Source organism: Aspergillus glaucus (genome assembly GCF_001890805.1).
Source record: "Aspergillus glaucus CBS 516.65 unplaced genomic scaffold ASPGLscaffold_1, whole genome shotgun sequence".
Classification (NCBI taxonomy): domain Eukaryota; kingdom Fungi; phylum Ascomycota; class Eurotiomycetes; order Eurotiales; family Aspergillaceae; genus Aspergillus; species Aspergillus glaucus.
The window spans coordinates 1,322,359-1,349,038 of record NW_019170453.1 but is presented as its reverse complement, the minus strand read 5'-3'; the positions used below and the strand labels follow the sequence as shown (position 1 = coordinate 1,349,038).

At 40.3% G+C, this 26,680-nt stretch overlaps 7 protein-coding genes across 7 annotated transcripts; 2 read left to right on the top strand and 5 right to left on the bottom strand.

Annotated features, from left to right (window-relative positions):
* Positions 1–78: 78 nt before the first annotated feature.
* Positions 79–2,089, bottom strand: ASPGLDRAFT_41503 (serine--tRNA ligase SES1). The gene is made up of 7 exons (XM_022545424.1): positions 1,820–2,089; positions 1,690–1,760; positions 1,455–1,616; positions 973–1,394; positions 835–925; positions 410–778; positions 79–357 (listed from the first exon to the last, which is right to left on the bottom strand). Exons 1-7 carry the CDS (start codon positions 1,950–1,952, stop codon positions 181–183), a joined length of 1,425 nt encoding a protein of 474 aa, XP_022406154.1. The 5' UTR covers positions 1,953–2,089; the 3' UTR covers positions 79–180.
* Positions 2,090–2,416: 327 nt separating this feature from the next.
* rhbA (Rheb family small GTPase rhbA) lies at positions 2,417–3,675 on the bottom strand. The gene is made up of 4 exons (XM_022545423.1): positions 3,385–3,675; positions 3,157–3,296; positions 2,973–3,101; positions 2,417–2,907 (listed from the first exon to the last, which is right to left on the bottom strand). The coding sequence occupies exons 1-4, from the start codon at positions 3,437–3,439 to the stop codon at positions 2,668–2,670; spliced, it is 564 nt and encodes a 187-aa protein (XP_022406153.1). The 5' UTR covers positions 3,440–3,675; the 3' UTR covers positions 2,417–2,667.
* Positions 3,676–3,770: 95 nt separating this feature from the next.
* Positions 3,771–6,582, bottom strand: ASPGLDRAFT_41501 (WAPL family protein). The gene is made up of 2 exons (XM_022545422.1): positions 4,348–6,582; positions 3,771–4,209 (listed from the first exon to the last, which is right to left on the bottom strand). The coding sequence occupies exons 1-2, from the start codon at positions 6,346–6,348 to the stop codon at positions 3,934–3,936; spliced, it is 2,277 nt and encodes a 758-aa protein (XP_022406152.1). The 5' UTR covers positions 6,349–6,582; the 3' UTR covers positions 3,771–3,933.
* Positions 6,583–7,084: 502 nt separating this feature from the next.
* ASPGLDRAFT_114936 (uracil phosphoribosyltransferase) lies at positions 7,085–8,050 on the top strand (the record flags this gene model as incomplete). The annotated part of the gene is made up of 4 exons (XM_022539646.1): positions 7,085–7,245; positions 7,327–7,685; positions 7,754–7,925; positions 7,999–8,050. The coding sequence occupies 4 exons, from the start codon at positions 7,085–7,087 to the stop codon at positions 8,048–8,050; spliced, it is 744 nt and encodes a 247-aa protein (XP_022406151.1).
* Positions 8,051–8,330: 280 nt separating this feature from the next.
* Positions 8,331–8,809, bottom strand: ASPGLDRAFT_114690 (transcription elongation factor 1 family protein; the record flags this gene model as incomplete). Its single annotated transcript, XM_022539629.1, has 3 exons — positions 8,331–8,524; positions 8,575–8,713; positions 8,765–8,809. Coding segments are annotated over 3 exons (378 nt in total), but the record flags the coding sequence as incomplete, so codon positions are not given.
* A 962-nt stretch (positions 8,810–9,771) lies between these two features.
* On the top strand, positions 9,772–10,925 carry rps1 (40S ribosomal protein eS1). Its single transcript, XM_022542497.1, has 5 exons — positions 9,772–9,815; positions 9,906–9,990; positions 10,043–10,068; positions 10,137–10,638; positions 10,692–10,925. The coding sequence occupies exons 1-5, from the start codon at positions 9,802–9,804 to the stop codon at positions 10,833–10,835; spliced, it is 771 nt and encodes a 256-aa protein (XP_022406149.1). The 5' UTR covers positions 9,772–9,801; the 3' UTR covers positions 10,836–10,925.
* Positions 10,926–15,896: 4,971 nt separating this feature from the next.
* Positions 15,897–16,412, bottom strand: ASPGLDRAFT_21589 (uncharacterized protein; the record flags this gene model as incomplete). Its single annotated transcript, XM_022543109.1, has 2 exons — positions 15,897–16,051; positions 16,100–16,412. The coding sequence occupies 2 exons, from the start codon at positions 16,410–16,412 to the stop codon at positions 15,897–15,899; spliced, it is 468 nt and encodes a 155-aa protein (XP_022406148.1).
* Positions 16,413–26,680: the final 10,268 nt, after the last annotated feature.

Sequence of the window (26,680 nt, the reverse complement as noted above, 5' to 3'; positions counted from 1 at the left end):
CTACTCCGTACATACGGAGTACTTTACCAGTCGACTTCGAGTAGATTGTACATTTTCTTTTTTCTTTTTTCTTTTTTCTTTTTTTTGACAAAGCAGAAAAGATAGGAATATGTACATGCTGTGACAACGACCGCCCAAATCACCAAACCATGCACACAGAAATCGATTCACATAGAGCGCTTACACCTGAAGATTTTGCATTTTCTTCGTGGTCTGCTCTGCGCTGCCTGGAGCTTTGGATGCCTGCTTCCCCTTGGCCTTTTGTGAAGTAGTATCCTTGGGAAGCTCTTTAGTGAAAGGTAGAAATTCGGGGGCTCCGGGAATATATTTTCTCAAAGGCTCTGGGACCACAAAACCCTAATCTCTTGTCAGCATTGTTTCAGGGAATATATTCTGGCTTTATACATACGTCCTCTTTCTGATAGTTCTCGAGGATACAGCAAAGCGTACGCTCGGTGGCACATAACGTAGCGTTGAGAGCATGCACATAGGACTTTTTCACATCGGTAGCTTTCTTAGTGCCATGGCGAATCTCCAGAGCTCTTGCTTGGTAATCGGTGCAATTGGAGCACGAAACCAGTTCCTTATACTCGCCTTGGAAAGGAAACCAAGCCTCCAGATCATATTTCTTGGATGCCGCATTGTTGAGAGCACCCGATACTATGGAGACAATTTGGTAAGGGAGACCCAAGGATTGGTAAAACTGTTCCGAGATAGCCGTCATCTCGTCGAAAGCTTCCCATGAATTCTCGGGTTTGGTCAAAACGAATTGCTCAATCTAGGCTAGGTGAGAATCTTGGTTGCAATAGAGAAAACAGCAGGTTAATCTCTCACCTTCTCAAATTGATGGACACGGAAAATTCCCCAGGCGTCTTTGCCATGAGAACCTGCTTCTTTCCGGTAGCATGTACTGTAGCCAGCATACCTGCAAAATGTTAACTCATAAACTCGCATGATTCCAGTCTAACTCACTTAATCGGAAGATCTTTATCCTGAAGCCACTCTCCATCATGTAATGCCGACAACGGCTGTTCAGAAGTGGCAATGAGATATTTGTCGGTTGATTTGTCCTCGCTCTCGGTGACCTTGTATAGCTCCTCGTCAAATTGCTCTAACTGGGCAGTTTTCGCCATTAGGTCCCTAAGCATAAATTGAGGCGGCTGGTTAGGCTTGTAACCCTTTGACCAAAGAAATTCAAGGCCGTAGTTTATGAGGGCGAGGTTCAGAAAGAGGCCATAGCCGGTCAAGCAATAGCCACGATGGCCAACAATTTTGACACCGCGGTCTGGGTCGTACCCATCTAAGCGGGTGAGAACTTCATGATGAGAGAGACAATCACGCTTCTCTACGGCCACATCTTCAGGTGACCACTTCTTGGCCACAACGTTGTCATCCTAACAGTCATATTTTAGCACGAGGATCGCGTAATCCTGAAATGTACACTGGGGACACACCTCGTTGTTGCTCACAGGAACAGATTCGTGAACGTAGTTTCCAATAGTCCGGATTTTCCGGTCTCTCTGGCTTTCTTTTCCAACAGCAAGTTCCTCCGCCTCTTTCTTGGACTTCTCCAAGTTGGCCTTTTGCTCAATCAGATCGTTCGCATCTTCCTTGTTCTACTCCAACCGACCCAATTAGCCTGTTTCCCCATCGCTTAAGGTGAATAGGAAAAGGCGACGTCTTCCTAACCTTCTTTTTTTTCCCGATCTCTTTGAGGATAGCATTGACTTGGGAGCCGATTTGCCCCACCTCATATCGTGCTGGATGAGAGAAATGTCAGCATACCCTGCTCTTCTTCTTTCCTCTAACCCGATAATACCTCTGCGCGCTTCCTCATATAAAGTGATAACTTCATCTACTGCACTCTCCGGAGCAAACCGTTTCCGCTGGCTCTCTTTAATTTTATTTGGATTTCCACCACGGTCGGTGATGAAGTCAGTAATGTCAAGCATACTGGCAAAATGAAGAAGAGAAGAGAGAAACTATGCTCAAGAGCAAGGTGTAGAGGTCTGAAGAACACTGTGACCCAGTTGCGTTGAATGTTGGGAGGGCGGTAGGGGAAAAAAGCTAAAAGGGGATTGCTGATTTGAGATAACCTATGGAGGGGTAGTCGGGAACTTCGTTAGCGCAGACTCTCTAAATGAGGGGCTAGACTACATCAATAAAAACATAAGATAACCACTTCTTCCTCTTCTTCCTCTTCTAGGTCTCATAAATACAATATAGTCATTTTACAACGCCATCTCACACCAAAAGTATATTAGGATTTTCGAATTCCAACTGGGTCTCTAATGAGGTTCATCGGCATCATTAAACCAAGCTTCATGTCGGTATAGCATGGTATACCCTTACACAAACTATTGTTGTTTATATTTGGCAACAGTTTATACGCTCACAATATGTCTGACTCGAAGGGGCTAGTTGAAAGTGTGAATCCAGCGATAGCTCAGGGTAGACAAGATGGAGAAAGAATACAGCCCAGAAACACAACGGGAGTCCTTTCATGGTTGAGGCATCTGTGACAAGACATGAACTATGACCCGTGTAGTTAGCTCGTAGCAATAGACTATCATTCAATTTGAGTCATGTATGAAGTCTAAACGCATCGAGATCATACCCCATGTTGTTATCGGACCGCATAGTGCTTTTTACCTCTTGAAATCGATGTCACATAACAATGCATTTGTTGGCGCCTGCCGGTTGCGACGGGTTCTGAGATTTTTCAATCTCGCCAACCATTAGGTCGAAGGTCTTGTCGACGTTGTAGCCAAGGCGAGCGCTAGCTTCAGTAAACGCGCAACGGAATTCTTCCCCTAATTGCCGGCCTTCATCCAAAGAAACCTGTCGCTGTTCGGGCTTAAGGTCACTTTTGTTCCCGACAATCACGAGAGGCACGTAGTCTGCTCCCTGAAAAGAATGTCTCAGTATGCAATTTGAGGAAGACTCCAGGAACGTCGTGGCATAGTGCTCACAAGATGATTCAGTATCTTGTCCCGAATGACTCGGACCATATCAAAAGATTGACGTGAAGCCACTGAATAGGCAATGATGTATCCGTGAATTCCAATGAAGTGCTTGGAATTTAGGATGCTGTATTCATCCTATTGCAGAGTTAGCTTTTATTCCCAATCACAATCCTCTCAGGTGTTCCCTTACTTGACCAGCCGTATCGACGATTTCGGTTGCGAAATCTTGTCCATTGTATTTAATGATTCGGCTGAATGTGTTCTCAATCGTCGGGTAGTAGCTTTCTACAAAATGATGCTCGACAAAGCGAACTGTGAGAGAAGATTTACCTGGTGCAATGTATCAGTGATAAGTAGACAGATTGATAAGGCCAACAAGCTGAACAACAATGTGCTCAGGGTGGGTTCAATGTCATACCAACAGATCGACTGCCAACAATAGCTATCTTCCGTTGCTTAGGCGCGGTGGGCATCTTGCCACTCCTCAAAATAATGATTTATTGATGGAACAAGATAATATGGTTTTGCTTCAGTTAAATGTAACTAGTGTCCAGGCCACACATGAAAAGAAAGTCACTGTCCAAGAGGCATGAGCAGTTGGTGATAAGAATAGTTGATAGCATTAACAGAATTAGTCACAAATGTGCATTCTTGAGATGTGCCTTGATCATAGGTTGATTCGAAGGTGGCAAATCATTGTAGTAGTTGGACCTTCTGTATTATGTATGGAGGCTTCAGTAACCTTCGGAGGCAAACAAACCAAACTGTTGCAATGGTCTACGTACTCCGTAATGGAGTATGTATTGGCATTATTTATCTTAATTTAGCTTTAAATTACAAAATAGTTATCATAAATTCATTATTGTAACAATTATAATTAAATGAAATAGAAAAACGTGTGAAAAATCAAATCAACATCAAAATGATGTGCTTTCTAAATGCATTGTAAATGACGTAAAAGCAGACATCACAAAGAGCGCTCTGACTGACGGACCTGACATATGATACTCTGTAACTGGCCCGTAAAACTAGAATATGCACTACCTTGTGCTCGTAAATCTTCTTCGACTTTCTCATAATATTGTTGGAACTCATCAGCAGTTGACAATAATATGTCCAAGCCCTCCCCACCAAGGAATTCCTTTACTTGCGAAAATGCCTCCTGGTTTAAACAAAGCGTAACCAAGAGGATAGACAAGTAACCAACAACGACATTGTAGTGCGTATCGTAAACAGGGTGGTTCTATTACCATTAGCAGCTTTCCAGCAGATGACTCTAAAGGGGCAAAGGAGAGAAATAACAAGAATATTCTATGTGTACTCGAAGGGGGGGGGAGAAATGATAAAATAGAGGTTTTGTGGGAGTCTCGGGCTGCCATACCGCGGTGATTAGGTTGATATTAGCCGAAAACTTCTGAACAAGCGAATGAAGAAATGAGGTATAATGATCTTCCGCAGTGAGAAACACCGATTTTGCCATATCGCTTTTCTCTGTCAGATTAATTAGAGTCCCAAGAGCTAGTATTACCATGTTCAACGAATTTCTTTCTTCGGCTGCGCCTCCCTCAGACGACATGTTGAATCCTGAGGTTATGATGCTGACCAGACCCCCGACAAGACCAGGCGTAACAAAAGCATTGCAAAAAGAGGGTTCATTGTTGGTGAGATTCAATATGAGGCGAATATAATGGAAATTTATTTGTCTGTTGTGATAATTGGAACCATCGAATTCCTTCGGCTGAAGAAAATTGAAAAGCTGTGTAAGTGGCTTCAGTGCGCTCTGTTGGTTGACAGGTAAAGGACCCAAGAGAAGTGTGTATGTTTCCAATATTGACAAAATCGTGATTACCATTCGACAATCATCCGGTGATAGTGGCGAGTCCATATTACTATGATGTATCGATATCAATAAACAAACAAACCGTTCCAGAATTGCGGTAGGCATCGCCTCAATGGTGTTGTTGTGCTGTTGGAGATTCAAAAGAACGGATCGGATACATTGAAGTGCTAGGGAGCGAGGACTCAGCGTTGGTAGCAGCCGATTGGACAACATCGGCACGGTTTCCTGTATAGACCTTTGTACTGCTTTCGACACCCCATAGCCCCGTGTCTTGCTCAGAAGCAGGATGTCATCTTCCACATCAATCAACCTTAGGGAAAGATCCAAAAGGCTTTGCCAAATGCTGGCTAAATGCGTTTGGGGAAACGCGCCACTCGAAAACACCAACTCAATGGAACAAAGTGCAAACGAAGCAGAGATCATGTCGAGGTCGTTCGTGGCGTACTTCACATACTCCACAAGCCTTTCTGCAAATCCACATTCAGAGAACCGATTGATAAATTGACGGTCCAAGAGTTTCGAGCTGAGCTGTACAAAACCATTGCATCGCGTAGAGTTCGTGTTATCACTGTTTGCAATATCTTCAAACATACAGTCAACTGCACTTCGAAAGCGGGAATTATCACCCGCTTGTCTTAGCTCGTGAATACTTCGAATTGGCCCGGAGCCAGCACCAGTGTCATCATCGGCATCCAGATCGAAGCACGAGGTTTTTTTAGACTCAAGCTGTTGGTTCTTCGAATTGGTATTTGCATCTTTATCTCCAAAACCACTTGACACATATACTTCATTTAGAAAAGATCGTTGGCGTGCATATGTAACCGGGGGACCTCGCAAGCCCGGTACAGTAGCAGAATCCTCAACGCGTTGGGGCATAATGTCACGCGTCCTGGTGAGAGTAGACTGCGAAGTACATGCGATACTGTTCGATCCACTGTCACTGGTAAAAGATGCAGACGGCCATTCAGCTGGTGGGTGGACCGAATCCAGCAAATCCACTAGCTTCTTCCGAGGGTGTATTTCTCCATTACCGCTTTTCATATCTGATTGAGACTGTAGTGAGAAATCCGGGGCCGCATAGGTTCCGTCCCACTTTTCACTTTGATTTAGACGGTTCTTAGGCCCGAAATTGATATTATTATCAGGCTTTGTGGAAGTATTTTCGTTCTTGGCATCCACGTCACTGAGATCGTCATTACGGACGCTAATTTCACGAGAAGACCTGTGGCGCTTTCTTTTGACAGCGCCTGGTTCGTCTTTTATGGAAGATCGGAAACGGCAGGTAGATTCGTCTGGAAAAGATGGGTTTCTCGAAGGATCGCCCGGTTTGCCAGAAGGTTGGGTTTTAACTTCTGTCTCTCTGATTTCAATCTTCCTCGGTTGTTGCAGGTCAGGTGAATCTGACGTGGGGGATATGTTCGAAATTCCTTGCCGGTCGTGAGAATTGGTGTGGAATTCTGACTCCTCGTAAGTGGACCGCAGGATCCTGGAAGATCTACCATAAGTCTTGTGCTTGTGGCTTCTCCGCTGCGTGCCGTGCATCGCGTCCAAAGCAAGACAAAGCCGATAAGGGTCAGAAACGTAGATAGATTCTGTTGGAGCCAAATTTTACCAATTCACGAAATTTTGCCCACATGAGGTCATTGGTTAGCCGGAAATCATGGTGATTTATTGGGCACTTGATGTTGCTGATCTAGAGTGCGAAGGCAGTGCCCATCTTAGATATGCTGTTGTCATTGCACGGATATACTTTTAAGGTATCGAAACCAGAAATCCTGCACATCAAGATGAACCATAAAACTTATAATATCCATCATGTAGAAACAGAACCAAGTGAAGGCGGTGTATAAGGCGGTCAACTTCTCTGACTGTTACCCGGCAGAATATTAGACAGTAGAAGGTCACTTACAACAACCGTATGTAGCTATTACCATTGATGCGAATTACTGTCAATATGAATTGACCACTGTTGAATAATATCGCTACATGGTTTTTATACGGCAGTATGTATGTATTATAAAATATTCTGTACTATTTCTTGTTCTACATAGTACTATGTAAGTACAGAGCAGACACTGCCCCACTTGATGCCTGATTGTCTATCTTTTCTAGCGCCCAGATAAGAGCAATAATATCACTTGAAGGTCTACAACAGTATTTTGCAAGTATTAGTAACCCTATAGCATCTGCTGATTTTGCTAACTGATTGGGAACATTCACATTTACAGCCTTTCCTGGTGTCAAATCCTTCTGCCGTTCTGCAAACTACTATCAAACAATGGACGACATTGAATTCGAGCCTGTCCCTTCTCCTGCTCAAGGTGTAGGACCAGTTTACAGACCGGAGGGTGAGAAACCAACAGCAACAGTTTCAAAGAGCTTATCATACGAAAATGTTCATGTATTGCCCCAAACTCCCCAGTTGATTGCCCTTCTAACGTAAGTTCTAACATTTAGATTGATAGTTTTGTTTTCTTACCTGTTTGCTATTGGCTGCTACATATGTTGACTTTATGACAGGATGATTAGGGATAAAGGAACTGGGCGTGCGGATTTCATCTTCTATTCGAACAGAATTATTCGGCTGCTGGTAGAAGAAGGCTTAAACCATCTGCCTGTTGTGGAGCACTCTGTGACAACTCCAGTCGGTCGCGCCTATCTCGGAGTCAAGTTTGAGGGGAAAATATGTGGGGTGTCGATTATGAGGGCAGGGGAGGCGATGGAGCAAGGATTGAGAGACTGTTGTCGATCGGTTCGAATTGGGAAGATATTGATCCAGCGGGATGAAGAGACGTGCAAACCGAAACTTTTCTATGACAAACTTCCCGCTGACATTGCTAATCGATGGGTTCTGCTCCTTGACCCAATGTTTGCAACAGGTATGGTTCCAATGCCACATAGTTGGTTCGCCTTTCGATATAATACTCATAATTCTAATGCGTCACAGGGGGGTCCGCTACTCTCGCTGTTGAAGTTCTCAAGGCGAGGGGTGTGCCAGAAGATCATATTCTTTTCCTCAACCTCATTGCAAGCCCGTCCGGAGTTGCGGATTTTGCCGAGCGTTTTCCTAAACTTAGAGTAGTGACTGCATTCATTGATCAAGGCTTGGATGAGAAGAAGTAAGTACTTCCTCCGTCTTCTTCTTTTCCCCTCTTTGCCAAAGAAATCTATGATGATTCTAACTTTTTTAAGGTACATCATTCCAGGTCTGGGTGATTTCGGTGACCGATACTACACCTTGTAACCAACATTGGGCTTTTGTTTTCACCATTAAACTATATAGCCTGACCTATGCAATGGGGTTGGTCTCGTTGGTTTGTTAGTAGTAGAGATCTGCTCATTCATTAACAAACATGGGTTTATGTTTTCTCTTTCATTGGCATGATTTAGTTTTCTTCATGGTTATTAAGACTATTTCTTGACTTCTATCATAACACCAAATCAGATCAAGGAGTATCCCAGAAAATGAAACAAAAGCTACAGAATCTTCACCCTATGCGCCATTCTCCATAATCAACACAACATCAGAAATCATCGGCGTCATTTTTCCTACTCTCGCCAATCATTGCTCCAGTCTCCCGTGACTCGTAGGAAACGGGATACTCATTCAAACGCATGCCACGAGCGTCACGTTCTTCATACTTGTTAGCAGCGTCTTTGGCCACGGCGTCACAAGCATCCACCCAGTCAGAATATACATCAACGGCGGCGGAAAGATCTGCGGTACATAGGGTCAGTGCTGGCCGTCAAGTAGGTGACATGGCTTACAGTTGATACCCGTCTGGAATCTTTGCCCGCACACCTTGCAAGACAAATTCCCTAGACCCAATTTCTTGTCAAGCTTAACAACAATGGAGTTCTCGTGATTGCAAAACAAGCATGCAAACGTTGAAGGCAAGGGCTCTCTCTGGTGTCGCTATCAGTAGAATTCTTTACGGATCCATTTGACATTAGTCACCTTTTTTGGTCCCTGTGGTTGTCTGCTCGACTTCTTCCGCTTGCCCTGTAATAAAAATAATCTATAAGGATGGTTCAGGCTTACGGATTTTGAAGGGACATACCATGGTTTCGATTATGGATGAAGAATTGACGTAGGTAATGATTGGACTCTTCCGTAGAGGCAGGAAGGTGTACGGAAAGGTATGAGATTAAGTAAGCTTGGGAGTAGGTGGACCCTATGAACATGAACTATGAAATTTACACTAGTACTAAATATTCCTTTAATATTGCTTCGAATGTTATTTCTCTGTGATTTGGCCCTGGGGGCAAACGAAAATAACTTTTCTTCAAATACATCATTTTGTCTGGTATCCATTGAAATAATTTGGCTTCATTATTATTGAAGTACATACATACTCCGTAGTACGGAGTACAGTAGTACATAGTAATACTATGATGTTAATGCACTCAATACCCACTTCATCATAAGAGACAACAGAAGTGGAGACATATGCCTTATCAAAGTCATACTACTCTTACAGAGTACTCCGTACAAGTACATGGTATGTTCAGTGCAGAGAATGTTATTGTGTGGTGCATATATTATTGAGATGGTTTATTGCGTAATAGTGGACCAAATGATTTTTTATAGAAAGCATTCGTGTAGAACGTATTGTAGTTCTTGATATATTTATCTTTCACAATAATAATAATAAAGTCGTAGTATGTATGTATGTATATACTCCGAGAGTAGGGCTCTCAAAGTGATGCTCCACACTCCATACTCTGTGTACACAAATCTGGATTGGTCGGCGAACCTATCTACCGGTCAGCGGTGGGCCTAAGCGAGGGCGGTAAATTCTCACGTGATCTACTGAAAAGTAAGATGGATTATGTAAGAAAGAGGTAGGGCCAACATTCGCTTAGCCGAAATTTTCTGTGGGATTTAGTTTCCAGCACTCTACCTGTCGGTCCAGCAGGAACTTTACTCGACTCGAAACGTGCGCTAAAAGCTGTCTGTCTTCAAGCATTGCAAGATAGACCGTAGTCGCAGTCATGGCTGTTGGAAAGTAAGTTCCAAACGTCGATGGTTTGTGATCCTACGGTGTCGAGCGCATACATCGGATCACAGGGGTGTTGCAAGTATTGACATTATGCAGGAACAAGCGCTTGTCCAAGGGCAAGAAGGGCATCAAGAAGAGGACCGTTGACCCTTTCACCCGTAAGGATGAATATTCTGTTAAGGTATGGGTTTTCTTCATGGAACAGAAGGCAATCATTTATTAATAAAGAGCAGGCGCCTTCCACTTTCCAGACTCGCGAGTACGTTTTAACTTCCTCGTACTGGAGTTGATCCAACCCGAACTAGGCTAATAAATGACGAATTGTAGCGTGGGCAAGACCCTCGTCAACCGTACGACCGGTCTGAAGAACGCCAATGATTCTCTGAAGGGCCGGATTTTCGAAGTGTCGCTCGCTGATCTCCAGAACGACGAAGACCACGCTTTCCGCAAGGTTAAGCTTCGCGTGGATGAGGTTCAAGGAAAAAACTGTCTGACCAACTTCCATGGCATGGACTTCACCACCGACAAACTGCGGTCGCTTGTGCGCAAGTGGCAGACTCTCATCGAGGCGAACGTCACTGTTAAGACTACCGATGAATACCTTGTCCGTCTGTTCGCCATCGCGTTTACGAAGAGACGTCCAAACCAAATCAAGAAGACCACATATGCCCGATCTTCGCAGATCCGCGCCATCCGAAAGAAGATGACCGACATCATGCAACGTGAGGCGGTTGGCTGTTCGCTCTCTCAGCTCACAACGAAGCTCATCCCTGAGGTCATTGGGCGTGAGATTGAAAAGGCGACCCAGGGAATCTATCCCTTGCAAAACGTACGTTATTCAGTGTTCATCTTGTTATTATGCTCATATTAATATATCTTTAGGTCCACATCCGCAAGGTCAAGCTCCTCAAGTCCCCGAAGTTTGATCTTGGTGCCTTGCTGAACCTCCACGGGGAATCTACGACTGATGACAAGGGCCAGAAGGTTGAGAGGGAGTTCAAGGAACAGGTTCTTGAGAACGTCTGATGTGGAGATCAAGATCGCAATGAGTTTTTTTAAATTTTTACTCTAGTCCACACCGTTTGGCTCTTCACTATATTGCGGAGAGCAAGAGACAAAAAAGTAGAAATTCTAAGCATTATGTGTTTTCCTGACAAATAATAATGTTGCGTAAAACTATCTGATATCTCATTGCATGTTTACATAGTACTATTGATACTAACTATATACTTTTCAAGAACCGGAAAGAATTGGTCTTTTTGCCGATGCCTACTCAATTTCAGAATGGTAGGTGGCTTGAATTGACAGTAAGCAATTAGCTACATCCTATTTGCATGGCGCTGTACAGCGGTCTTAATTTGCGGAGCGTAAGCGGAGCAAATACTAGAGGAATGAGGATAGACCTGCAATCCCGATTTCGCCTCTGATTGGTCAAATTAAGATCTTATCCCATTGATTGCCTTTGTTGGTGTCAGGTAATCTGCCCTTCGTCATGCGATTTCAACTAGTGCGCTCACTGCGCTGCAACGACGACTTGGGGCTAGGGAATGCGTCACTGGTCTATTTTATATATAAGATTTATAATTTCACTCTCTGCATTAGTCTTCCCTAGTCTAATCAGAGACTTCTCAGACAATCTCCTAGTTAAAGTCTGTTAATGTACTCTTGGAGTGCTGTATATTCTTTTTTTAAGGAAATTATAGATGGGTTAATAAGATGGCTAAGTATAATAGGGGTAGTCAGCCACCGTATACTTTTTGCATTCGAATACAGATCCGCCCCACCTTTAGCACCGTGATTAGTTGGTAGTAAGTACACACATCCTGTATTCTAAAACTACCTCGAGGCAGTTTACTTTGTATACTGTGGACTGTAGTCTGTACTCAGTCGGCCATCGATTAGTCTAGTATTTTCAATGGGATAGTGATTTATCACCCACACATTCCTTGGAATTAAGATTGCATTCATATAGCTATTATCTAGGCCCCTAAAATAGCACCTTTTTAATTAGTACGTTGTCTGACTTCTCTCACATTAAATAGGTATAACTCCATCAGAAATGAGAGAAATCAAGCATTTTGAAAACTGGAATGCTCCGCAGATAATGAAGAGTTTATGGTTCAAATTTGATGTGTTTTTATCAAGAATTGGTGGTTTTATGGATGTATGAAATTCTGGCCATTGGACCAGAATGTGTCACGGTGTGAGAGAGGTCTATGGATAGCGCAGTGAGCGTTATGAAGGGTGTATGCGTAGTATTCACGGTACTAATCGCTGATGGTCCGGTATCCGGCCATCAGCAGAGGTAAGACTTTGTGTCTAGGTCACGTGAAGTACGGGTGCTTAGTAACTGCACATGCGTAGTTATTAGTTATGTATATGCATAAGTATGACAAAGAGACGTATAAGTCCGCCATGCGGCTTTGTGTCCTAACACACGGGCTCAGACTAGTAGATATTGACAAAACGATATTCCTATCTAAACTAGTGTAACCATCAATGAGAATATTGAATCTGGGGGGAAAAGAGAAGAGGAAATCTATCTAGCAGATGAAGGGGTCTTATAGGTGTTTATAACAGTGCTAAATGCTCTATTTGCCTTGATCGCTCATATAGCCTTGTTTGATGTGTTGGTGTCATTTATCTATATGGGCTGTTAATGTAATATTGAGCTGTCATATAACCCTCCTTCTTAGATGGAGTCTGTCCCCAGACTCTATATTAGTTTATTATTATAAGAGTGGTCATTAATCCCTTTCTCCCATGCCTTAATCATTCTTGTAAGTGGCATGATGGTCCTGGTTTATCTAAATACCTCTGGTGATAGTCATAGATAATGTGATAAGCTCTTAAAGTTAATAAATAGCTGGATATTATATCTGATTCTTATTAAATCTAATCCATTTCATCTGGTACTGCAGCTGTTATTAATATAGATAAGAACCTTCTCCACTTCTCACTTCTATTCATCTCTAATAATGATTGATTCTAGGGACTTAATCACCTGTTCAAGAGATTATTGATGGTATAGCTTATCTAATGAAAAAACTGGATGGATCTTTATTGTATCTAAGAGGTCTAACTAATAAGAATTGTCAATGCATTCTAGAATCAAGAAAGGTCCTGTTATTTAACTATCAAGCTTCTTATTAAGATAGTCTGTTTAATGGTATTATTATAAGAGTCACAGTCACACTTAATCTCCTATATTAAATTTAATGAAATGATGATGATAATCTGCTTACTTCTTCTGCTAGTCCTAAGTCTATTTAATTTAATTATTAATAGTGATCTACACTTACTTCATTCTTCTTGCTATATCCTGGGTCTGTTATTAGTTAAATAGGTAGTTCACTCATCTCAGAGGGGATCCTTCCATGAATGTCCAATTAAATGAAGTCTAGGGATTATATCTATAATTAATAAAGAAGGGTGAGATATCAGTTAACTTAGAAGACAGAGCAGTGGTATTATTGTATCAGTGTAGCCCACCAAACATAGATAAGTGGTTGGCGGGCGGCGCTGCATGTATTATATAATTATCTCCACTCTAATTAGCCTGCTAAGTTGATGTCAGGTGACCAAATTTTATACTATATGATCTATACCAGCAATGCACTTTTCCACTATATTTCTAAACTCAATCAATCACTAAAGTATATTACAATAATTTAGTGCCAGGGACTGCATCAATAATTGATTTATATTCATTAATAATATAGGATTATGATAAATACAGTCAATCACAGAGCTGGAGCTCCTAACTACTAATCTCTTATAAAAAGAATATGTCCTATCATCTGGTGCTGTGGCCATCATTATGTTTTTTGAAAAAATGGATTTGATTAAGCTGATTTTGTTAACGTAATCGACCACCGAGCTGGCCAGCTAAAATACCCATACAAAATGCCATATTTTAAGGCATCATATCTCAACATTCTTTGTAGACACAGAATGGATGATTTGAAATTATTATAAAGGTCACTAATAGATATCACCAATTTTAAGCCATTTGCTAAGCTAGTTATGATAATAACGTAATTCACGGTCGAGCCGCGGACCTCTGTATTCCATATAAAATGGCACTTTTTATAACCTCAATATCTCAGTCACCAATAGATATAGAGGCTTATTTATAAGATAAGGGTATGCATACACACACTAGAAGAAGGTATATTACTTTTTTAAAAGATTTTGTAGCTTTTTGTAGTCATAGATGCTAGATTATTGAAAAAATACAGTGGTAATTTATATTACTTGGAGAAATATTTATCTGAAGCTTTCTGCTCAGTGTATATAATTTCAGTGCCATAATACTATTTCAGTGCCATATTACTCTATATACTAAGTTTTAGGCTCTGTAGATACTTTGCAGTTGAGATGAGGTTATAAAAAGTGTCATTTTATATGGAATACAGAGGTCCGCGGCTCGACCGTGAATTACGTTATTATCATAACTAGCTTAGCAAATGGCTTAAAATTGGTGATATCTATTAGTGACCTTTATAATAATTTCAAATCATCCATTCTGTGTCTACAAAGAATGTTGAGATATGATGCCTTAAAGTATGGCATTTTGTATGGGTGTTTTAGCTGGCCAGCTCGGTGGTCGATTACGTTAAGGAATTGCAAGGCAGACTGTTAGAGCATTATATATAAAGAGAACTAAAGACGGTTCTAGTGGGAGTAAAATATCTTATAGGGACTAATAAATAGAGTGGCACAGCGAAGCCGCAAAATCCGCGCCAATCCGACTTTAACTGCAGTTAGTTTAGTGTATGCCTAAATAGGCATAGCGCGGAATCTTGCGGCTTTTGCGGCTTAATCCGCGCCAATCCACGCGGATTTTGGCGCGGATGCGGATCCAAGCCTGAGCATCCAAAATCCACGCGGCGTGGATGGAGGGCACCCTCCATCCGCGCCAAACCGCGCCGAATGCAACTCTACTAATAAATATTATTTTATCTAGCCTTCTCTCTCTATGCCTCTTAGTGCTTATCTAAGCAGGTAATATTTAACGTATTCCACGGGCGAGTGGCGCACACGGGCGAGCAGTGCACCCTATATTCCCATATCAATGCGCAACTTTTGAATGTTCACATCTCCATCAATTTAAAAATTTTTGTATGATATTGTATATGGTGCAATTGTACACTATAGATATTATATATACTGAATTCTGCAGAATGTTATAGCCTAATCATTAAGTTAATATTAATTACGCTGTATTTTATGACACAATGTGTATTTAAGACAATTATTTGCAAGTCTCGAATTTCGATAGCCTAAGCCTTTTTGTATATTGGTAAATAAGCAATAGTGGTTCTGTGAGACCAGAGGTCGTAGAGGTAGAATAGTATGGTGAGGTTTCAGTTACCTCCCCCTTTTGAAGAGGCCTGCCCTCAGGCCTAGATAATTATGGAGTTGCCTTTGCTTCTTTCATTCAATATTAAAATGTTAGGATCTTTTTATAATTCATTACTGAATCTTTACTATCATTGCCCCTATTATATACTCTATCCTTTACTTATCAGAGCCCTCAGTTAGTAGCCATTGATCTGATCTTCTCTTTAGCTGCATCTTTCAAGGATTTCTCTTAATGAATCTAATGCTGCAAGTCCACCTATTTTCTCTTTAGACTCTTAAAGTTCTTAGAGTATTAATTTTCTGCTAATGAGTCCTGGTTTTTATATAGATGACTTTCTGGGCCTTGTCTCTGATTTCCTCAGTCTATTAAGCTCCATGCCCTCTATTGACAGCTTAATAAGAAAATTTAGACTTCATATCTCATCATTATCTTTGCAAGCCCTGTCTATCTGTGCCAGCAATCTCACATACATGTTCTTTAAAGAGATTCTAACCCTGCATGAGGAAGAGAAGAAGTGGATAACAAAGATACTAATATTCTAATTTACTATTTCTAGATTGCAGTTGAAAGGGTATGAGATTCCTAAAGGGAGATGATACAGACACACCATCTAACCATTTTGAGTAAATTATGGGCCCGTCACGTGAAAATTCCGTATGGTTAGAGATGAGATTTATCATTATTATCATAATCAACTATGTACACTAACATGTAAAGAGCTAAGGAATCTGACGTGGAGTGATGCCAGCAGAAAGCTGATTTTCAAATATTGTGGCATGTTTTTTGACCTCTGCTTGATGCAGTGTTGGATGTGTATGGGCAGGTGCTGGGCCATGGCTGTGGGCTGGATCCTTAATCTCAAACAACCACTTGTCTGTCTGCATGTCTCAATGGAATATTGCGTGAAAAGGGCAGTTCTCACAGTGGGTAGTTTTCTCATGGACTTGCTTATCATCAGCAACATTATCCTTGTGCGCACCACTGCAATCACAATGGTAGCATGCTTTGATTTTGTTGTTTCCATGGCGCTTGGAACTCTTGGTTGTGAGGGCATAGCCATGCTGCTGCGTGAACTCATTGATGGCATCCATTGCCTCTTTCTCACTGGAGTAGATGATGTTGGTTGGAGATGGAGGTAGGGGACTGGGATCCTCATCATCACTCAAATACTCAGCCTGGAGTGGCTGCTGATGGGCAGTATTTGCCATATTGATCTCACTGGCGCGCAGGCACATTATGGAAAGCTTAGAAGGGCAGATGTGATGTCTTTGTTTTGATGATACCTTAATCTTTTGCCCTAATCTTATCATGACATGTGAGAACTGTACAGGACTGTCATGTGACAGGTCCATAATTTACTAAAAATGGCTAGATGGTGTGTCTGTATCATCTCCCTTTCTAAATCACTTATCTTAATAGTCCAATGCTTTAGCTTTTAGAGCTCCTTTATGCATTCCTTAATCTTAAATTCCTCTCCCTGTAATATGATGTGCTGTTAGTGTTTATAGCATATATATTCTTGTTTAATGAATGTGGAAGCCTTCCTTCCCTTCTATCTATAATTATAATAGACTTAGTTATACTCTTACCAGTGTGCATTGTTTTAAGTATTCTTTAATTCCTTGTTTTCTTAAGGCTACTAACTTTTTTCTAACCTAGATTAATTGTTACACTATTCATTTAATAATAGATATTATGCCCTAGCTAGGGCCTCATAGGCATTACCCATCATGTCCCCCATCTCAGAGTGAGAGCTTCCCATGTGACCTGTGACAGAGCTAATCCCATGCATATAAACCCCATCAGACATAAAGCCCACCCCCAAGGGGGTGGGATTTGGGGGTGGGTAGAGCATGCATAGTCTTAGACTGGAAAATGCTCTATAAAATGGAAATTATCATAATCATCATCAATAGATATTAAGATGTAAAATACAGTTTACATGGCTTAAGCTTATGTTAAGTAACTGAAGTTGGATTTTATGTGTTTATGGGCCTTAGCTCATTTAGAAATGGCTGTTTATAGTTATATATATGGAGTCAGAAACCATTCAAGATATTTTAGATAAATTCACTTTTCTCTTAACACTAGTAATTCCCATTAATGCATGGCATTTAAATTTTTTAAAAGCAATTTAGATTGTACTAAAGTCAATTAAAGTTATTTATCTATTTAAACTTTAATTATTAATAAATATAATATTAACGTAATTCACAAGCGAGTGACGCACACAAGCGAGTGACGCACCCGCCCCCCATATATAGTATTTAAATGCATTTATTTCAACCAAAACGCCATTAAATTAAGAGAACTACCTATTTAGGTCTATCTGGACATGTCTCTCTTCTATGTCATGGGACCCTACATATTCCACACCCCCGCGGAGGCCGCGTACGTGGCTGTAAAGGTGGCGAAGGCTGTCTTGAGTCTTGACCCGGGGGGTGCTGGAGCTATCAGGGCCTCAATTGGGGCCTCAATTAGCTCAACAGCCTCCTGAACTAAAAGGCCACCTTCATGGGGTATCTTCCTCTTAGACCGTGTACGCTTTTGCTTCTGTTTCTCATTTGCAGCCTGTAATTCACTTACTTCTTTCTCAAGAATAGCAGCTGATTGCATGCCAATTTGGCATGCTTTAAGAATCTGACTTATCGCGGTTGTAAGCGGACTTGGTGGGCTTCTTGATTTTGTACGGAGCAATGCTTTAATTTATGAGAATTGCTTTGTAATTGCATGATATCATCAGGGTTGATGCCATATTGAAGTATTGTATGTTGCACACAATTAAACCACTCTTGGATGACTTTTGAGTCTTCACACTTTGCATGCTTGTAATTATAGTTTCTTGATAATCAGTTGAAAGCTCTGGGTTTCATTTCAAAGTTATAAACCCATTTTTCACCAACTGTTTGAACTGGGGTAGATCCATGTGCTGCAAGTAGAAGATTGTAATTTCTTGTACAGAGGTTGGCCAAGGAGCTGCTCCGCGATCATCAAGAGAGAGGATCAATTTTAAAGTGATTTCTCTTCTATTCATGTCAGTTTATGGCTATTGGCACGGGTTTGATCTCAACTTGTAGTTCCATGAAGGCGTGTGTAAAGAGTAGACTTTAGGACTTCAAAACAGCGTGCTGCTTCACAAATAGAAGATATTTCTTGCTTCTTGATAGCCTGGCTAGCTAATAAGATCCTACCCTCCTGCTCTATTGAATTTCTAGAGCTTTGAGAGCGAATTTGTGGCATAGTGGGTGGTTGAAGTGGAAGGGTCTAATTAATTGACGCGTTTCGCGTTGGGTGCGTCACTCGCTTGTGGATTATATTATACTCTACTAATTTTAGTGCAACTGTGTGTTTTCTATCCATATACATATATATCTTAGTGTATAGTCATTAGCCACCCATATAAGCATTTAGAGAGGTTTATAAAGTCATTATTAAACATTTATTTAATTAAGATACATTAGACAGCCCATATCTTTAACTAGGAATAACTTAATAATAATAATAGTCTTTTATAATTATTTTAAGTATCAATATGTTTATCAGATGGGAGTGAGGATTATATAATTAAAATATTAAGAATTCTGAAGGTTAAGTTCATGTTGCTAGATAGATAATAATTATAAAACCTCTAATCAGAGCAACAGAGCTAACTTGGTTTAGGAGTATATAAAATTTATACTTTTTAATGAAGTATATAGTCCTGCTTTGTCTAATTTTTTAAGAATCTATCTAATGTGCTTATGCTTTTCTTTATTCTTACCTGGGGCCATAATCTGTTATTTTGAGGTTTCACAAGAAGTAACCCATTAAAATTAATTAATGAAGAAATAAATTGGAATTATAGCTTAAAGTGCTGCAGGCAAAAATGGATCTGATTTTTAAGACTCTTATCCTAAACATTAGGAATAGCAAGGAAGAGCAGGAGTTTTTCAAGAATACTTTTATATAGAAGTGTATTCAAAGATCAGAGAAGCTTTACTGCATTATTCTATAAATCTTTAACAATGAAGAATAATATAAAATCACCTCTGGTTCTAGTTACAAATAGCCTTGGATGTTACTAATAACATAATCCACCAATAGAGACTAGAGTAGGGTATAGGGTATAGATTTAGAGCCCTTCAGGGCAGCTGACTGACCCCAAAGGGCTAAATATCCTTGCACTGACAACAGAAATAACTAACCAAAGAAGATTATAAATATTATAAATGTTAACGTAATCGGACACCGAGCGAGCGGCATGTCTGCCTACTTCAGTTAAAAAAGTAAGTTATCTAGCAACAGAACAAGTAAAACAAGGCACTTTTATATATAATAATGCTTTATCTAGTAGTGCAGCTAGATCTAATGTCCTATTTAATGGCAGTTGCTGCAGTGTGGTAGTGCTCGCTTTCATGGTCTCTCACCATCTTCATCCACCCCCCCCCCAAGTAAATCAGCAGCTTCCTGATTGCATTGCTGACCCTCTGCTCCAGTCAGAATACCACCACCAGCTATAAAGGCCCTAGTAGTATCCCACTTGCACTTTTGGTGTTTATTAGCAGCATGTGGCTACTTAACCACATGCTCTAAAACCAGCGCGTTCTGCATTGCCATTTGAGCACCCTTGACCACTTGCTCAACTGCTTGATTGATAGGACTTGGTGGGCTGTGTGTACACTGCCTCCAAAGGTGCTTGATAAGTTCAGATTGCTTCTGAAGTTGCCTGGTAGTGTAGGGGTCTTCATCTGGATATGGAGCTCATAAAGCACATTCTCAGGTCTATATGGGACTAGACCAGCAGCAGCAAATCCATTGCATATGTTAGAGACCTCAATACCTCAATGTATCATCTTATGTGATTGTGCAGGGAGTTAAGGCAGAATCATTGGATAATGAGTTATGGAATGCAGGAAGGAACAAGGATCAAGTTGATAACTCATTCGTGTACTTAGCTTAGTTCTTTGTGATTATTTCTTGTCAATAAAGCATTTGTTACCTTTCTAGTTCTGACTCATCCACACTAAACCAACAACTGAGTATACATACTCAGTTGGCCTTGTTTCTCTACTTCATTACATATGTCAGCCTTTGATGCCCTAGCTGGGGCCTCATAGGCACTAGTCTTAGACTGGAAAATGCTCTATAAAATGGAAGACATCATCATCAGCATATAGAATTACTATTAGATCCTATATATATTAAATACTAGTTAAAAGAACGAGATAGTATTCAACAAGCCCATGGATCCTCGTGGCCATGGGAACAGCGGCACGAAAACCAGCAGCACGGGCTATACAACATGCGGAATGAGATATCAGGATATGTGTATAAAGGCGACGATGTACATAGCGACTACCATTACGGCGGCTTCCCCGGCTGCCCCGCAGGACCTGCCGCCACTCGGCCTATAGGGCTGACAGATGCGTGTATGAATAATAATAATAATAATAATAATAATACTAGTTACAAGCTACACTGTGTGGTAAAAAGTTTGAACCCCCCCCCTTTACTGCCAGTAATGACCGCTTGCATCAGCCAATGATATTGTGCTATTCTGCCAGTCTAATACTTCGTATACCAACCCTTTGCCTTGATAACTGCCTTTACACGGTTAGGCATAGTAGAAGACAGTTTAACCCGCACTTGCTGATCAATGCTATGCCGTGCCTCTTTAGCAGCCCCAATTAATAATTGACGTGTCTCTTCTGAATTAGAAGCATGCTCAAGCTCAGGATACAGCTTATAAATCTGCTGCTTCATGAGAGCCCAGGGATTCTCAATAAGTTTTAAATCAGGTGAATATGGTGGCCAGACCATGACCTGAATCTGTAATTCCTCAAGAATATCCTTGACAATGCGTGCCGTATGTACTGGGACATTACCTTGCATAAAGATGTCCCCAGGCTGGATGAATTCAGGTAAAAAAGCTTGATAAAGATCATAAATAACTTGGGCTGTTACACCACCTCGTGGTGCCTCTGGATCACCATCCAAAGGAATAAGACCAGTATGAGTGTCTTCTCCAAAAGCAGCCCAAAACATCTGCTTGACACTCTTTCCAGTACGGTGTGTGCAGACATCTCAAGAAGTTGTTGACTAGGGCGTAGAAAGGTCCAAATTGGCTGAATTCCAGCACCTCTTTCAACTGTGCATTCATCAGACCAGCGGACTCTGGCCCAATCTTGAGGCATAAAATGCTCATATTCTTAGGCCCAAGCAAGGCGCTTTTGAGCATGGAATTCAGTAATTTCAGGGCGCTGAAGCTGCCTCCATTTGCGGCGTCCCATCTCATGTAAGAGGTTCCGAATTGATCGCTCCTTGACTGCATGGTCAACCTCTTCTAATAGGTCATGCATTTTAATATGAGGATTGGTCACTGCACATGGATGATATTATCTATACTATAATAATATTCTAGAGATCCTGCAGGACCAGTTGGATCTTCTAGATTTGAAATCCTTATAACATCATTTACATTTGATGCTATATTAAATGATTCCATTCTTTAAATTCTGCAGTAATATGTTATTTTTAAAAAAAATAAAAAATATAGATAATTAAATTAGGTAAATCTCCCTACTGTTTAAATGAAGACCTGATCATTTAATAAGTGCAAGAATTCATGCTAGACCTTAGGTTAATGAGGATTTGTTGTAAATGTCATGAGAAAGCAAAGGTTTATCAAAATGCTGTACAATGATTATAGAATTCCGATATGCATTGTGCATACAGCAGCACACTATTACTATGATATAAAGGTAAAATAATGTAACTCTCAGATGATAATTCATTATTTTATAGATATATATGGAGGTATACAGTTCTGTATAAAGCTGCTTCTAATTAAAGAAGTAGTACTAATTTGAGTCATTTCATATTAACAAAAGATAAATATATCAACTATATATTGTTAGAACAGGATGTATGTATAGTAAAGAACATTGTGATAAAGCCTGTATATAAAGATCATAGCAGCAGAAGATAAGAATAGTGATATTATTATAAATATAGTCATTATACAATAAAATTTAGAGATATTAGAGCTATAGAAGAAATATTATTATATCTAATAAATTAATTCTCTGCAGGTGTATGTTTTAGTAAAGTTGAATCTGTCTTTCAGGTAAAGGAAAATGTAGTGTAAGAGATAAAGTAAATGGATAAAATGAATGTAAGTAATGTACTATAAATAATAGAGACATTCTTATTATCTTTAATAATAGTATGAGGCCCATTGGCTCTCAAGCCATTGTCTAACTGGAAAGGATCTTCTTAAGTGGCAAGGTTAGACATGAGATCTGCTTGTTATTAAGAGAGGCCTGATATAGATATAGATAAAGACATATATATTATAATAATGAAATATTTTATTATACTCATGGGATAGGTTTGGAATGAAACTGATTAACTCTAATTTAAGGGCAGGTTATATTTGATGCCATTTTAACAGCCAGCTATTAAGTGAAAAGGACAGTAGAAACAGTAATAAAGACATGTCAATATAGATTATAAAATAAGCTACAAAGTGAATGACTTAAAAGTGATATAGAACTGAATATTCTTTTTTAAAATGCCTCTATTAGTATAATAACAAGCATACTTAGAGAAGTCTTCGATATAGATTTAGACAGCATTATTAGAGAAGTCATTAATTAGACTAGAGAAGATACCAATGAAAATAGTAAATAATAAAACTTTATATATATATTGGTATATACTATAATTAAGACTAAAGGAGCTCTATAATGGAGAGACGTTTATATATTATTAGAGATCTAGAACTTTAGTGCTATAACTGCTACTTAAGCTCTGCAGCCAGAGACAGTCTATATAAATATATTAGTCTATAATTGAACTGCTTTACTATATATAATAGGTAGATATCTTCACTAAATAGAAAAGTCTTATAGCAAATAGCACAGTTGTAAAGGCTGAGGATTTGCTTCTGATTTCTATTAAAATAACCTGGTGAAAACTCTACCCTTCCAGATAAGATCTAATCTTTGAAATAAGAGATCCAGAAGGCAAAATTGCCCTAGATAGGGCCTCATAGGCACTACCCCATCGTGTCCCCCATTCTTGACCATCTCAGAGTGAGAGCTTTCCATGTGACCTGTGACAGGGCAAATCCCATGTATATAAACCCCATCAGACATAAAGCCCACCCCCAAATCCCACCCCCTTGGGGGTGGGTAGAGCATGCATAGTCTTAGACTGGAAAATGCTCTATAAAATGGAAATTATCATCATCATCATCAAGAGATCCAGAAGAACAGGAGCTATTAAAAAAAATTAGTTGATTTAGCTATTCAATACTAGAAATAAAATCTTTCACTTGCCATTGCTGCAAAAAAGCATGTAATAAAGAAGAATAACTTAAAAAAATCATTTAAGCAATCCCATATAACAGAACTAATATTTCAGATGCAATAGTCAACAACATTCCAGGGTTATTTAATAATAATCTATCCAACAACCCTATATATACACTCTGAATAAGTCCAGCATACTATAAGATTCTATCTCTTGCAGACATCTAAATTATATAAGAAGTCCTCCGGGCCACTACTCTTAAAGAATATAATATTTATATGAAAATTTTAAAAATCTGTCTTAATAATACCTTAATAATAACTATAAAGACTAACGTAATCAATCACCGAGCCGCGGATACCACCGAGCCGCGTGTTTTCCTTCCATTCTACCACTCCCTTCTTTCAACACGTCATTTACCATAAAAAATGCCACTTTCAAAAGAAAATCAAATCCAGATGGCTATTTCAGCCTATGAAAAAGGTCAATTTAAATCAAAATCACAAGCTGCCAAAGTTTTTGCAGTGCCTGAATCTACTCTTCATGACCGGCTTCATGGAATCAAACCACGTACAGAAACACGTGCAAATAGTCATAGAATGACTACTAGTGAAGAAGAAGCTCTCATTAGGCAACTTCTAGAAGCAGACAAGCAAGGCTTTCCAATTCAGCCTGAGTTTCTGCGCACAATGGCACAATTATTGCTGCAGGAGCGTGTCAAGGATCATACTGTAACCCTTGGTGTCAACTGGGCCTATAAGTTTGTCAAGCGCCATCCTGAACTACGTTCAAGATTTAATCAAAGGATCACGCATCAGCGTGCAAAACAGGAGGATCCAAATGTTATAATGCCATGGTTTCAAACTGTACAAGCAGCCATTCAGGAACATGGCATACATGAAGATGATATCTGGAATTTTGATGAGACTGGCTTTGCAATGGGCCTCTGTTCAACTTCTAAAGTCATTACTGCAGTGGAGCGCAGTGAGAGGCCTCATACAGTCATCCAGGGGAACTGTGAATGGGTTACTATTATTGAAACTGTGAGCTCAAAAGGAGCGTCTATACCGCCAGTGGTTATACTTAAGGCAAAAAATCAGCAAGCTGCCTGGTATCAAGAACCTGCCCTTTCCAAAGACTGGCGGATTGCAACCAGTGAGAATGGTTGGACAACAGATATTATTGGTCTTCGCTGGTTAAAAGAGTTGTTTGAACCATATTCCAGGCGATATACTACTGGAGCAAAGTGGTTGCTTATTCTAGATGGTCATAGTAGCCATTTAACTGCAGAATTTGATACATTCTGCAAGGAGAATGCAATCATCTGTCTGTGTATGCCTGCGCATGCCTCTCACCTCTTACAACCACTTGATGTTGGTGTTTTTGGTCCACTTAAACGTGCATATGGAAAGCTGCTTGAGGGGAGGATGAAAGCTGGCCACAATCACATTGATAAAGAGGATTTTCTATCCCTATATCCTGAAGCACGTGAAAAAGTGTTTACTTCAGCTAATATAGGGCAAGGATTTGCAGGAGCAGGGCTTAAACCATTTAATAAAGAGCAGGTTCTTGCCAAAATCACCTTCCAACTGCGTACACCAACACCTCCTATCCTTGAAGACTCAGCATCCTCTGCTTTTCAGACGCCTCAGAATCCTCATCAGCTAGGTTCAAAAGCTCGCAGCTTACAAAAGAGCCTGAGTGCAAGAAGGCAAAATCTGTCTAGTAGTCCAGTGGCTCATATTCATCATCTTGAAAAAGCTGCTCAGATGGCTATGCATACAAACTGTCTTCAACAGGAGATTAGGACCCTACAAGCTGAAAATGAGCAGAAAACTAAAAAGAAGGCAAGGAGACGTGCTATTCTAGGGAAAGATACTCTTTTATCTGTACAAGAAGGCCAGAATCATGTTCAACAGCTTGATATGCAACTTAATGAGCAACATGATGAGCCTACACCTTTACCTCAATGGCGTGCTCCACAACGCTGCAGTGGTTGTGGTACAGTTGGACATACTATCAGAAATTGCTCTAATAGATAGGTTTATATGTCAGTTTCTCATTAGTCAAATTTATTTAGTTTTATGGCGGAAAAGTTGCAAAACTTTAGCAGGTGTAGCGAAAACACGCGGCTCGGTGATTGATTACGTTATTTTATTACTAATGCCTTAGATAATATAGAGAGAATTAACGTAATCCACAGCCGAGCTGACCATTTTCTCCGCAACTTCCAACAATCATTATTCAACGCGTCAATTTTCACCATCACCATATAAAATGTCTCTTTCTCAGGAAGCCCAAATGCAAATGGCCATTGAAGCTTATAAAAAGAAAAAAATCTGATCAAAATCGTGCGCTGCAGCAGTATTTGGTGTGCCTAAAGCTACCTTGCTCAACCGGCTTAGAGGAATTCAACCACAGTCAGAAACACGCGCTAATGGCCATAAATTAACAATTTTTGAAGAAGAAGTCCTAGCTAAGCATCTGCTAGATGCAGATAAACAAGGGTTTTCGATTAGACCTGAGTTTCTGCGTGGAATGGCACAAATCTTACTTTCTGAGCGTACACGGGATCCTTCTTCAACTATTGGAGTCAACTGGGCATACAACTTTGTTCAACGCCATCCAGAGCTTCGTACAAGATACAATCGGAGAATTACACACCAGCGTGCAAAACAGGAGGATCCAAAGGTTATAAAACAGTGGTTTGAAGTTGTGCAGGGCACTATTCAAGAGCATGGTATACATGAAGATGATATTTGGAACTTTGATGAGACTGGCTTTGCAATGGGACTCTGTACAACATCTAAGGTGATTACTGCAGTGGAGCGCAGTGAAAGACCTTGTACAACTATCCAGGGGAATCGCGAATGGGTCACAATCATTGAATGTGTGAGTGCAAAAGGGATTCATATACCTCCAGCAGTTATCTTAAAAGGGAAAGAACACCAGGCTGCATGGTATCAAGAGTCTAATCTTCATCCAGATTGGAAGCTTACCAACAGTGCCAATGGCTGGACAACAGATAAGATAGGCCTTGCATGGTTGGAGTGTCTATTTGACCCATTTTCCAAGCTACATTCAACTGGCGCAAAGCGATTACTTATTCTTGATGGCCATTCAAGTCATCAAACCATTGAATTTGACAATTTCTGCAAAAAGAATGCAATTATCTGCCTTTGCATGCCTCCACATTCATCTCATCTCC

What these genes read in the sequence shown, in the direction of transcription:
- rhbA (XM_022545423.1), bottom strand. Translation starts at nt 3,439, where the DNA reads ATGCCCACCGCGCCTAAGCAACGGAAGATAGCTATTGTTGGCAGTCGA. An exon ending in TGTTGGCAGTCGATCTGTTG is followed by an intron (nt 3,297 to 3,384) that starts GTATGACATTGA and finishes ACATTGCACCAG; the next exon opens with GTAAATCTTCTCTCACAGTT. An exon ending in TCGTCGATACGGCTGGTCAA is followed by an intron (nt 3,102 to 3,156) that starts GTAAGGGAACAC and finishes ACTCTGCAATAG; the next exon opens with GATGAATACAGCATCCTAAA.
- ASPGLDRAFT_41503 (XM_022545424.1), bottom strand. Translation starts at nt 1,952, where the DNA reads ATGCTTGACATTACTGACTTCATCACCGACCGTGGTGGAAATCCAAAT. An exon ending in GATAAAGATCTTCCGATTAA is followed by an intron (nt 926 to 972) that starts GTGAGTTAGACT and finishes AACATTTTGCAG; the next exon opens with GTATGCTGGCTACAGTACAT. An exon ending in GTGTCCATCAATTTGAGAAG is followed by an intron (nt 779 to 834) that starts GTGAGAGATTAA and finishes CACCTAGCCTAG; the next exon opens with ATTGAGCAATTCGTTTTGAC.
- ASPGLDRAFT_41501 (XM_022545422.1), bottom strand. Translation starts at nt 6,348, where the DNA reads ATGCACGGCACGCAGCGGAGAAGCCACAAGCACAAGACTTATGGTAGA. An exon ending in ATATCAACCTAATCACCGCG is followed by an intron (nt 4,210 to 4,347) that starts GTATGGCAGCCC and finishes TAATGGTAATAG; the next exon opens with AACCACCCTGTTTACGATAC.
- rps1 (XM_022542497.1), top strand. An exon ending in AGGATGAATATTCTGTTAAG is followed by an intron (nt 9,991 to 10,042) that starts GTATGGGTTTTC and finishes AATAAAGAGCAG; the next exon opens with GCGCCTTCCACTTTCCAGAC. An exon ending in TCCACTTTCCAGACTCGCGA is followed by an intron (nt 10,069 to 10,136) that starts GTACGTTTTAAC and finishes GACGAATTGTAG; the next exon opens with CGTGGGCAAGACCCTCGTCA.